The sequence below is a fragment of the Phaseolus vulgaris genome, chromosome 11, assembly GCF_000499845.2.
Source record: "Phaseolus vulgaris cultivar G19833 chromosome 11, P. vulgaris v2.0, whole genome shotgun sequence".
NCBI lineage: Eukaryota > Viridiplantae > Streptophyta > Magnoliopsida > Fabales > Fabaceae > Phaseolus > Phaseolus vulgaris.
The window spans coordinates 48836131-48849080 of NC_023749.2; the positions used below are offsets into that span (position 1 = coordinate 48836131).

At 36.5% G+C, this 12950-nt stretch overlaps 1 protein-coding gene across 1 annotated transcript; it reads left to right on the top strand.

Moving 5' to 3' along the window:
- The first annotated feature begins 515 nt into the window (after window positions 1–515).
- Window positions 516–12608, top strand: LOC137830690 (peptidyl-prolyl cis-trans isomerase CYP59). The gene is made up of 14 exons (XM_068638163.1): window positions 516–825; window positions 1513–1617; window positions 1743–1860; window positions 1967–2017; window positions 3021–3112; window positions 3219–3318; window positions 4702–4824; window positions 4902–4979; window positions 5101–5147; window positions 5240–5295; window positions 10562–10602; window positions 11024–11126; window positions 11417–11549; window positions 11639–12608. The coding sequence occupies exons 1-14, from the start codon at window positions 728–730 to the stop codon at window positions 12471–12473; spliced, it is 1980 nt and encodes a 659-aa protein (XP_068494264.1). The 5' UTR covers window positions 516–727; the 3' UTR covers window positions 12474–12608.
- The last annotated feature ends 342 nt before the right edge of the window (window positions 12609–12950 follow it).

The following is a 12950-nucleotide window of genomic DNA, read 5'->3' on the forward strand; positions in this document are numbered from 1 at the left end:
TTTTAGAATGCATTTTATACTTTGTTGAAATTTTTTGGAAAACTTTGAAATTATGTGGCTGAAGTTAGAAATTATGGGGGGTGAAAGAAGAAAATGCTAACTTATTACTGCTGAAATCTGCACAAAATAATTTTTGGCAATTGCTTCTTGCACCATATCACTGTACCCGATTCCAGCGGAAAAGACGAAACTATCCTTAAAAAAAATTTCCGAAATATGTGTTCCGGATTTTTTTTTCCGGAACGAAATTTTATATTATGGATTTTTTTATCCAGAATGAGTTTCTCATTTTTGTTTCCGGATTTTTATTTCCGAAACACAATAATCTCTTTTTCGGATTTTTTTTTCCAGAATGTATTATTTATCAATTTCGGATTTTTTTGTCTGGAATAGAATTTTAAATTTTATTTCCGGATTTTTATTTCCAAAACTTAATAACGACTTCCGGATATATTTTTCCGGAATATATTATTTTTAATTTCGGATTTTTATTTTCGGAATAAAGGGCTTTTGGAACTTTAAAAATTGTGTTGGGTGCAGGTTAAAATGTGTTGGGTGCAGGAGCATTTGCCTTAATTTTTCTCTGTTACGAAATTTGAACGTTGTGCAATCTCACTCCTCTGAACTAGAGCTGAAATCGAACGTGAACGTCTTCGAAGAAGAAGAAGAAGTTATTGAGTGAAAGCATAACAAAGAAGAAGTTCGTGTCTCAGAGAACAACGCCAAAATGTCGGTTCTGATCGTGACGAGCTTAGGGGACCTTGTGGTCGATTTGCACACCAACAAATGCCCCTTGACCTGCAAAAGTTTCTTGAAGCTTTGCAAGTAAGCTCTCCAAATTTCTCATCCCCTAACCCTAGCTTCTACCAATGTCGCAATTTTGTTATTGGGTCCTCTTCTGTTTTCTAAAAAAATTTCGGTGCTTCTGAAACGAAAACCCTTATTGGGTCTTTGTTCTTCAGATAAAAATCACCGAACTTGGTCTTTTTTAATGCGCTGTATGGTATTTTCGTATGTGGGTGCTTGATCGGAATCACAACATACTCTCTGTTGCTATGATTTTGTTTTACTCTGTATGTTTTTTTTTTATATTTTATGTACTCTTTGTTATTCTAGTTGCATAAATGGATTATTTGATGGAGTTAGGTTCCGTTTGGAATAGTTTATTTGCAACTTATTTGAAATTATTTTATAACTTAAGAACTTAAGTAAGTCATTGAGAGAGTTTATGAGAACAGCTTCTGATCTCGAAGTTGTTTTTCTTATAAATAAGTTCTTTAGGATAGCTTATGAAAACAGCACCCTGTTTATATGTCAACAAGCAAACCCTGTTTTATATTTGATTATTAAAATAACTTATGTGCAAACAAGTGTTTGCATATTGAGTACTTATTTAAGTTGTTTGCCCAAATTGGTCCTTATTGTTATTATTTTGTTTTGTGTGATATTTTCATATATGGGTTTTTGTTTGCATCGTAATGTCTCTTTGTGGGTTTGGAATTGTTGCACCAGGATGAAGTACTATAATGGGTGTTTATTTCACACTGTTCAAAAGGATTTTACAGCTCAAACTGGTGATCCAACTGGCACAGGAACTGGCGGTGATTCTGTTTACAAGTACGTAAATGGAACTGCTTGTGCATTTAGTTACTGTTTAACATTCACTGATCTTTTTTTTATATATAAAATGTGAAGCTTCTGAAGTAGCATTATCGTTTATGCAATGACTTTCACTTTTTAAGGTTTCTTTATGGCGATCAAGCTCGGTTTTTCAGCGATGAAATTCATATTGATCTTAAGCATTCCAAAACTGGAACAGTTGCCATGGCAAGTGCTGGGGAGAATTTAAATGCTTCACAGGTATGTCATGTTTGGAGCAGGTTGAGGGTTCCTTTCCTGTTATATAAGAGTAGTTATATGTAAAATAACTTTTCAATTACTATTATTTTGTTGTTTCTGTTTTCAGTTCTATATCACACTGCGTGATGACCTTGACTACCTTGATGGAAAGCACACAGTAAGTATTCCATGCATCCTTGCTTTACTTGTTTCTGAGTGCTTTACTTGTTTCACAGGTATGGATGCATCTTTATTTTGAGGACGTGGAAACATTTAACTTTTTATGGATTTGATCAATTGACCATAAGTGGTTTAACTTCTGCTCAGAATAATTTTATTTTGTTATGTAGTCATTACAAAGTGATAAGTTAGGAAGAGTTGTATTTTAATGAGAGTTAGAGGGTTGCTATAACAGTATAGTGGTGCAAAGCGGCCCCTTGCTCGCTGCTGGAGCTGCTGTAGTGGAGTAATTTAGAGTATGGCTGTAGCGGACCAAATTGTAGGTTGAATAGTGGGCATTATAGCAGTGCTGTGTTGATTCCAAATAATACCTTAGAATTGAGACATTAGGTTTTTCTGGAGGGTTATTTTTTAGATTTTAATTTTCAAAATTGAAATCTATAGATGCAATAATAGTGAAAATTTTGAAAATGATGATTGATAATTTCAGTATGGGAAACTTGTATTTGACTTTTATTGGTGTTTATTTGTTTGTTTTGCATAAGACGTCTATGCCTTTTCATTTTTAATTATGAATACTATAAATTTTTAGTAATTGATATCACTTCTAGTAGAATGTATATAATATGTTGGCATTCAAGTGTTAGTTAGGAGTCTCACATTGTACAAAAATGAGCAAGATGAACAATATATAGGAAGAAAAACCCCAAATCTATTGTCTTAAGGTTTTGGATTGAAAGTGGTGTCATTATCTCTTATGTAATTGGTTCATGACCCATTTGTTGAGTATTTTCCTATTCGTTGCTCCTCTTCGATCCACAACAAATTGGTATCATAGTTAGTTTTTGCTTTGGTGACCAACAAGTATTTGCAATAATGTGCTTGTGGCTTCTGCTAGAGGAAGAGCTTACAGTGTGGAAGAGATTCACATTTAAGAATTGTCGGTATTCAAGTGCTTCTGCATTTACTCATGTTTTGCTGAACTTTGTTCATTGTTACAGGTTTTTGGTGAGGTAGCTGAAGGATTTGAGACTTTAACTAGAATAAATGAGGCTTATGTAGATGACAAAGGAAGACCATATAAAAATATAAGGTTTGTACTTATTCTTCACTACAAAATATGAATTGAAAACAACGATTTCTTATTTGTCATTTTGAGATGAAGAAAATGTATTCATAATCTTGATTTTCTTGAACAGAATCAAGCACACGTACATCCTAGAGGATCCTTATGATGATCCTTCTCAGCTATCTGAGTTCATTCCTGATGCTTCCCCAGAAGGAAAACCTAAAGATGAGGTAATGGTTGATTGCAACTGTGTATTTCATTACTTGAAACTGCAGAGAATTATGTCATTGGTTGTTTGTTAGCATTGCAATTGTCCTTTATAATATAAAAGTATTTATCATGGAAATGTGTCCAATTGATTCAAAAAACAAAGTTGTTTCATTGACCTTATTTTTCTTAACTTAAACATTAAGAAAATCCATTTGGTACTTTAGACACACTTTAGTGAGCATCTTTGATTTTGCTTTAATTCGAATTATAGAAATATGACAACAGATTTGTCTACTAAGATATCTCTATTTTGAATTATTATTGCACTGGGCCTAACTCAAGTGAAGAAGATTGCATGAGCCTTATTAGGTGTATTTTTCTATATTGACATGAGACAACTAAACATTCACCCATCATGCATAAATCTAGACTTCTGAAATGTGAAGTTTATAAGTTGACATTTATAGATGGCCCAACAAGAAGACTGGATAGTGCATGGTTTGTCATGAACCAACTATCTCAAAAGGTTAACTTCTTAGGTGAAAATGTGTGGATATTTTTATATTTATAACATACTCCTCATGTAAGAGCCTTTTGGGATGGAAGTGTGAGTAACAGTCATACTTATGCTAAAATTTGATTTTTATTAAAAGAATGGTGGGGGCAAAGATCAAACGCCAGACCATTTTTTTCATACACTGGAAAAGTTCGAAGCCTAAATCCCAAAAACTAACATAGTGGAGGAGGATTTCTTAAGCCTTGAGGAGTATATAGGCCATATTTCAAGCCAATATGATACATGATAGCATGAATCTTTGCCCCTTGTGATGCTTCATTGAAATACAACCTTATTAAAATTAAAAATACAGATTTCTGAGGTTATAAGTTGAATACTTGGAATGCATTTGTCCTCCTGTTCTATGTATGGTGTTGGTTGCTTTCTTCAAGCAAGGCTTTTTGAGCATTCTATTCATGGTTTCTCAATGAGTTTTGTTTCCCGACAGAATAGATGAGTTAATTAACTTATTTTGCATTGATGTTTTGTTTAATGTAAATGTTTTTTTTCATTTTTGGAGAATATCTCTTCCTCCCCTAATAGCAGGTGAGATGGAGACTGATATTTGTTTCCCACTTTTTAATCGGGAATTGATTACATGATGATTGGATTATTGTGATATTACAAATTAATTTATGTCTGACTGTCGCTCTATAGCTATAGTTTGAGGATTATCATTCAATGTAAAACGGTTTCTGACTATAACTGTATGACTATAGTTGGATGATTGGATTCTTGTGATTACAAATCAATTCAAGCATTATAATTATGAAAATTTCAATTTTACAGTCTTCAGTAAGCATACTTGTTCAAACATCTATGGCATGACTTAATGCAATTTTACTAGGTTGAGGATGAAGTACGACTTGAAGATGATTGGGTGCCCATGGATGAACAATTAAATCCAGCAGAACTTGAGGAGGTTATCAGATCAAAGGAAGCACATTCTAGGGCAGTTGTACTTGAGAGTGTAAGTATAATACATCGTTTTAGTACTTCATTTGTGAATGTGATCCCTTGCAAACTCCGTTTTCTTTCTTATTTCAGATTGGGGATATTCCTGATGCTGAGATTAAGCCTCCCGACAATGTATTGTTTGTCTGTAAATTGAATCCAGTTACCGAGGTGTGTAATACCTTTCTGTGTGGTGTTATGTATATGTAGTTATCATGTTCTCTTTCCCCCCAATTTATACTGAGGTCAAAATCATTACTTGACTACTAATATTTTTTCTTTTAAATTTTAGGATGAAGACTTGAATACTATATTTTCTCGCTTTGGAACTGTATCATCGTGAGTAATATTAGGCACTTTACCTGTCATGACATTTACCAATAGTGATATCATTTTGTATACACTGTTCTTACTTAATATTTTAATTGTAGGGCTGAAATCATCCGTGATCACAAAACTGGTGACAGTTTATGCTATGCTTTTATAGGTCAGTATGTATATCCACTTTGTCATTTGTGCTTCTTTAATTGTGTTCAAGTGGTTCTTTCTCCCATTTTCTTTCCAATTTCTACTCCAGTTGCCTGGTTCTTTCCTATGTAATTCTAGTCATTTTCTGTCTACCACCTTTTTTATAAAACAAAACATTCAGGATGTCTTTAGTGTAGCATTTCCAACTAGGAATAACAAAAGGCAATAAAAGGAAGATATGCTTAACATGTATACTACAAATAAGTTTTCTGTTTCTAAATCAAAGTTTCCTTTTATACTAATTTCCAGAATCATATACAATAAATTCTTGCATCATAATTAGGGATCAATGATTCTAATTTCCTAAAATATGTAACAGCTAATGATTAACAAATTTGTAATAGTTAATGACTAATTACATTCAAACACTCCCCTCAAACTGAAGCATATATGTCATTTGCACCAAGCTTGTTACCAATGTACTCAACCCGGGGCCCTCTATATTAGGTATAACAGTAATAACTGTTTATAACAATCCTAACTGTTCACTTGTATTCCATACTGCACTGGGTACTATTAATACCCAGGCTGCTCTACATGTAAATTAGAATCTCAAATACTAAAGTTCTCTCAATCTCTCTCTCTCTTCTTCCTAATCCTTTCTCTCACCCTCTTTACTCTTTTATGGTATCCAGAGCCAAAAATGGCCTCATCATCTACCACTGAACCCAATTCTGAAACTTTTTCTGCCAAGCCCGAAGCCCTTCCCCCTCATATCTTTCATACGCCAATTCCTCTAAAACTGGACTCAGAAAACTTCCTTGTCTGGCGGCAGCAAGTTAATGCCACTCTTCGCAGTTAGATCTTCTTTATTTTCTGGATGGGTCTTGCATTCCTCCACGTCTCATTTCTATCGAAGAAGACGCTTCTCCAATTGTGAATTCCAAATACATCCAGTATGATCGTCAAGATCAAGCAATCTTGGCCTGGTTACTGGCATCAATGACCGCAAGTGTCCTCACCCAGATGGTTGGCATGGACACGTCAGCCCAAGTCTGGGAAAAGCTCCAGACCCATTATGCGTCCCAAACCCGTGCTCAAATCAAGAAGCACAAGCAGCAGCTGCGTACACCCAAGAAGGACCGCTCCATCTCTACCTACCTTCTTGATATCAAGAAAACTGTAGATCAATTGGCTGCTGTGGGTTGTCCCATCTCTACCGAAGATCACATTGAAGCTGTTCTTGACGGGCTGTCTGAAGAATATGACTCCTTTATAACCTCTATCACATCCCGTCTTGACCCTTACACGGTTGCAGACATTGAAGCACTGCTTCTTACTCAAGAAAATCGTATTGAACGAAACAAACAATTTGTTGATCACATTCTGCAGTCAAATGTTGCTTCTGTCCCATCCTCCTTCTCTCCCTACAACTCCAGTTCTACACATTCTTCCTCCTTTTTCCGCCCCTCTGGTCACACCAAACAACGGTTCTACTCTAAACCCCGCTTTCAGTCATCCAAGAACTTCCCCAAGATATCTTCTACTGCTTCCTCTTCTCGGGTTCAATGTCAAATCTGTGGAAAATATGGGCATACTGCCCTTCACTGTTGGCATAGGTTTGATTCTTCCACTCCATCTCAAGTTACTGCTAATACTGCTCATTTTCCTTCATCTTTTTGTGATGATGAACCTTCGATCCTCGGGACTCCCAAAAATCTCCATGATCCCCTTTGGTACCCTGATAGCGGTGCTTCCCATCATCTCACTGCTCATGGCACCAATCTTTCCACAACAACTCCCTACACAGGTTCGGAAAAGGTGGCTGTAGGTAATGGTTTCCAGCTTCCTATTACTTCTATTGGTTCTGCAACTTTTACAGATATTAATACTCATCATACCTTCTCTTTACACCACCTTCTGCATGTTCCTACTATTTCTAAAAATCTATTAAGTGTTTCCAGGTTCGCCCGTGATAATAATGTTTTCTTTGAGTTTCATGCTGATGTTTGCCTTGTTAAACGTCAGGGAACCAACAAAATCCTGCTCCAAGGCAAGCTTAAAGATGGTCTTTATGTGTTTCCCAATCTAGTTCAAACTGCATCATACTCTGCTTACAATACTGCACTCTCTGCTGGCTCTTCTGCTTATCATTTGTGGCACTCCCGGTTTGGTCATGCCCAACCAAGAGTGATTCATCAAATAATGAAGATGTGTAATATACCCTTTACTGCTAAACATGAATTTTGTGAATCCTGTGTTGTTGGCAAGTCCCATCAGCTTCCTTTTAAAGCCTCTCAAACTATATACTCTAAACCTTTACAACTTGCTTTCATTGACATTTGGGGGCCATCGGCTACCCCTTCCACTAATGGTGCTCCTTATTATATCTCTTTTGTGGATGCTTACACTAGATATGTTTGGTTCTATTTAATTCATGCTAAATCACAAGCTCTCACTGTTTTTAAATCTTTCAAAATATATGTTGAAAAACAGACTGGTTTTCCTTTGTTAAGCATTCAGACTGATAATGCAAAAGAATTTCTCTGTTTTAAATCCTTTTTGCTATCCAATGGCATATCTCACCGTCTAACTTGCCCTCACACTCATGAACAGAATGGTTCTGTGGAACGCAAGCATAGACATATTGTTGATATTGGTTTGACTTTACTTGCTTGCTCTAAATTACGCATGCATTTCTGGGGCTATGCTTTCACTGCTGTTGTATCCATTATCAATGTTTTACCACACCTGTTTTAAATAATCAAAGCCCATACTATTGTTGTTTAACACACACCCTGATTATGTTTTTTATAAAACCTTTGGATGTGCTTGTTATCCTTTGCTTCGCCCATATAATAAACATAAAATGAGTTTTCGTTCATCTTTGTGTGTGTTTCTTGGCTATGCATCCAATCACAAAGGCTACATGTGTCTCTCTCCCTCTGGGCGTATGTATATTACTCGCCATGTTACCTTTAATGAATCTGTTTTTCCCTATGCTGATTCTTCTAACCCTTTTTCTTCTGTCTCTCCACCCACAAATAGCCCCTCCGATGCTTCACCTAGTTTAACTGTTTTTCAACAACCAACTTTCTCTGTGTCACAACCAGCTCTTCCTGCCTCACAACCCATCGCCCCTGCCTCTTCACATGACCAACCTGCTTCCTCTGCATCCACATCTTCTCACTCTGATTTGTCTTCCACGGTTTCACCACCACAACATTGTGCTCCTCACAACACTCACCCTATGCTTACACGTGCGAAGGCTGCCTTACTTGGTCCAAGTGCTTTCACTACTGTCCCTGTGTTGCCTCTCCCAAAATCCACCAAAGAGGCCTTACAGCTTCCCCAATGGCTTGCTGCCATGCAAGAAGAACTTGCTGCTCTAAACACAAACAACACTTGGATTCTCACTACCTTTCCTCCTGGAGTTCAACCCATTGGCTGCAAATGGATTTTCAAAATAAAATACAATGTTGATGGCTCATTTCAGCGCAATAAAGCTCGCCTCGTCGCCAAAGGTTTTCATCAGCAATATGGTTTTGACTATTTTGAAACATTCAGTCCTGTGATAAAGCCTGTCACCATCCGTATTATACTTACTCTAGCCCTTCAACTAAACTGGTATGTCAATCAAATTGATATTAATAACGCCTTTTTGTATGGTGACCTTGAGGAATCTGTCTACATGAGTCAACCTCCTGGTTTTGAAACTGGTGACTCCAACACTGTCTGCAAACTTACCAAAGCTCTCTATGGGTTGAAGCAAGCACCTAGATCCTGGTTTCACAAGCTAAGTACCACTTTGCTTTCTCTTGGTTTTCATCCTACTAAAAGTGACACCTCTCTTTTCCTTCACTTCCACAACAATATTACTCTCTTTGTCCTAATCTATGTTGATGACATACTAATCACAGGGAACTCTAACAGTGCCATTCAGCGTCTTATTCACTCTCTCAATCAGCACTTTGCCCTAAAGGACCTTGGGACTCTTCATTACTTTCTCGGGATTGAAGCCACTTGGACGTTGGATGGCGGCTTACATCTATCTCAAACTAAATACATTCAGGATCTCCTTCGTAAAACCAACATGCTCTCTTCCAAGCCTCAACCAACACCTATGCTCTCCACTACTCGTCTAACAATAGACGCTACCACTGCTGTTGATGATCCTTCATTCTATCGCTCAGTGGTAGGCTCTCTTCAATATATCCTCATCACTCGTCCTGAACTCGCCTATAGTGTCAACAAAGCATGCCAGTTCATGAACAACCCTCAACATCACCACTGGAATGCTGTTAAAGAGACTTGGTGAACACATCAACCTACTGGTTACTAGAATTGACAAAATCAGTTGTGATCTCTTTAGAGAGCACCTTTTCTCTAACAAAGTGATAATTAATCTCTATTTGTTGGGTTCTTTAATGGAAGCCCGGTTTTGATGCAATGTGAAGTTGTTAGGACAGAAAATAAGAATAAGGAAATGACAGGGAAGGTGTATCATAGGAGAAATAATAGGAACCGTTAAGGGAGCGGTTAGTTGTTGGTTGGGTATAGTTGGTCTTTAAATAAAGACCAACAGGTTTTGGGAAGGGGAGTTTTTTGAGTATTAGATTTCCTCAAACAGGAATAGTCCTGTGAGAAAGGGAGGTTGTTCCCTTTGAAGGTTTTTCTTTCTGTAACAGTGAACCACAATAAACAGGGGAATTTTTCAGAGTTCTATCTCTGTCTTTGTGTTTCTTGATTTCCTTTTACTGGGTTCCTAACAGAAGTGCAGTTTGATTGTCACAAATTAGCTTCGTTTCATAGATGTTCCCGATTTTTAGTTGTTGTAGTAGTTGCCCAGGTCAGGTAAGCTCACAAGTGGCTACTTCTGTAGCACGATATTATGTTTTTTGCATTGGATCTAGCGACTATGTTTGGCTTTTGTTTCTCCATGAGATCAGGTTTCCTCCGGTAAGAACATAGTACCAGAAATGGATCTTCTATCTGATGGTGATCCTACTCAATCCACATCAGAATAACAAGTGATTTTTGTATTTCCTTTGTCTTCATACAATAATCCTTGTCCTGTAGCTTTTTTCATGTATCAAAGAATACGTGTCACAACATCACAATGACTATCACAAGGGACATTTAGAAATTGGCTTACCACACTAACTGTGAATGTGATATCGAGTCTGGTGATAGTCTAGATAAAAACCTACTCTGTAATTGGAAAATGAATTATCACATTTTTGTTTTCATTCAATTAACAGTATCTTATATTTACTCATTGACAGAATTTGAGGACAGACAGTCATGTGAGCAAGCATATTTTAAGGTATTCTGAAAATTATGAAGCATATTTTTACCATGAGTATTGTTTATTTTTCTTGGCAGTAAATTATTCTGTTTTGCTTCATGCACATTAGATACTGTTGTAGATTTATTTATTTATTTAGGGTTTATTTATTTATTCCTTCTATCCTTGATTGGCTTAAATATACTATAGATACAAATGATAATGATAATGTTATTCTTTCGGATGCTTGCCTACCTGTTAAATTACATTTTCTGTCTGATCTTGTGTTTTAATTTTAATTCGATTTTCAGACAGTGGGTTGAAGAGTTGTTATTTTCTCTAGCAATTCTGAGTTCAAATAAACATTTTTAAGTGTATATACGGAAAAAAATTGCTTTGTTTTGAAAAGAAAACTCGTATCCGGAACTTTTTCTCTCTTTGATTGCTCCCTGAATTGCAGATGGATAATGCTTTGATTGATGATCGAAGGATACATGTGGATTTTAGTCAAAGTGTGTCAAAATTGTGGTCCCAATACAAGAGGAAAGATCAAAAGGGTAAAGGTAAGGATAACGATATCTGTTAGGATTCAATTGCTAGGAATGGATGTAAGTCTCACATTAGAAATAAGAGATTCTTGTGAGGTTTATGAGACCTTGGGATTTCCAACTACAACAGCTAGCTTTAGCTTTTGTTATGTGGTTCTTCCAAGGTTCTTACCAATATCACACAATCTGTAAGCATTTGTTTAGTACTTGTTTCATTTTTACAGCATTGTGCTGAATGCCAATGTTTGGTTGTAAATAGCTGCTCCTTTCCCTATGTAATCTTATCACAATAATTTTCACCGCAGGTGGTGGTTGCTTCAAATGTGGCTCTACAGATCATATTGCCAAGGACTGCACTGGAGAGGCTACAATGAATCAACCACAAACAAAATACATTTTAAAGGATGATAATACCCAACGTGGTGAAGATAATTCGAGGTATGTACTTCTGATTGCATGTGTCACTCTTTGATTGTCTCTGATTTTATCTGCCCAAATGTCTGACAGCAATTTCATGGTGCATGCAGATATGAAATGGTTTTTGATGGAGATGATAACCCAGAAAGCCCAAGGCAAGATGTAAAACACCAAAGGCATGACAGGGATGACCCAGTTGAGAAAAAAGGTAGGGATGAAAATTTTAAAGATTATAGAAGTCGTAAGGATCAGGATATGGTAGACTCGAAAAGAGATAGGTATGGTGATAGAAGCAGAGGGCATGGGGGAAATGGAGAAAACAAAGCACGCCATGAAAGAGGTGCAAGAGAATTGGATTCCCATGGTGACAAGAAAGACAGAGATAGGCGCATGGGAAGAAGACATGGAAATGATGATTACAGGTGGAAAGATGATCATGAATCCAGAAAAAGAGATGAAGATGATAGCTACAAGCGTAAAGACGAGCGAGACTCTAGAAGAAGAGATGAAGATGATAGCTACAAGCACAAAGACGAGCGAGACTCTAGAAGAATGGATGAAGATGATAGCTACAGAGAAAGACGAGCTAGTCGAGATGATAGAAGAAACACAGATTCTAGCCATTTGGAGAGAAGGAATGACAGAGATTATAGGAAAAGACCTGAAGACAGTGGAAAGCAAGATGTGGTGAAGATTGATTCTGGACGAAGAAACAAAAGTCCAAGTGACGATGATTACAAAATTGGAAGAAAAGATGAAGATTACAGACACAGAAAGGAGGAACGAGGGTATAATAAAAGGAAAGATATTGAAGCTGATGAGGATCACAAACGTAGAAGGGAGGATGGTGATTACAGAGCTAGAAGGGAGGAACGTGGACACAAAAGACAAGATATTGAAGCTGATGATTATCCTCATAGGAGGCATCATGGTGACAGGAGATGATATATCCTAATGCTAAGTGCAGAACCTTTGAACAGCTATTATGTATGTCACTTTTGCTTCAATTTTTCTGGTGGAGCAAGATATTGATATGTTTTAGAACAAGGTTTTTTAATGGTTTTAGAAAACTCATTTTCATGTTTGGCTCTCAACATTGCACTTTATTTTTGTGACATAACTCTTTGGGTTTCATAAATTGGTAAATGGTGTTTCACTAAACCCAGCTTTATTACTGTTACATAGGAAGTGTTCCACTTTCCATGTATGCAATGCATTTGCAAAATGTGTAATTTGAAATCAATTTCTGAAGCTCAGATAAAATATATTTTAGATAACATAATCTGAAAATTCATTTTTGAATGGGATAATCTGCAATATAAGTTAGATTATGAGTTAAAATTACTATTGTAGATTATGCATTCTGTAATATTTCTGGTTGGATGTTTTTTTAATTGTATATTCTAAAAGTTAATATAATCA

Excerpts from the sequence above, each read along its gene's own strand:
- LOC137830690 (XM_068638163.1), top strand. The coding sequence starts at position 728 with ATGTCGGTTCTGATCGTGACGAGCTTAGGGGACCTTGTGGTCGATTTG. Across the intron at positions 3,113-3,218 it reads AGACCATATAAAAATATAAG|AATCAAGCACACGTACATCC; the intron begins GTTTGTACTTAT and ends TTTCTTGAACAG. Across the intron at positions 10,603-11,023 it reads GTGAGCAAGCATATTTTAAG|ATGGATAATGCTTTGATTGA; the intron begins GTATTCTGAAAA and ends CCTGAATTGCAG.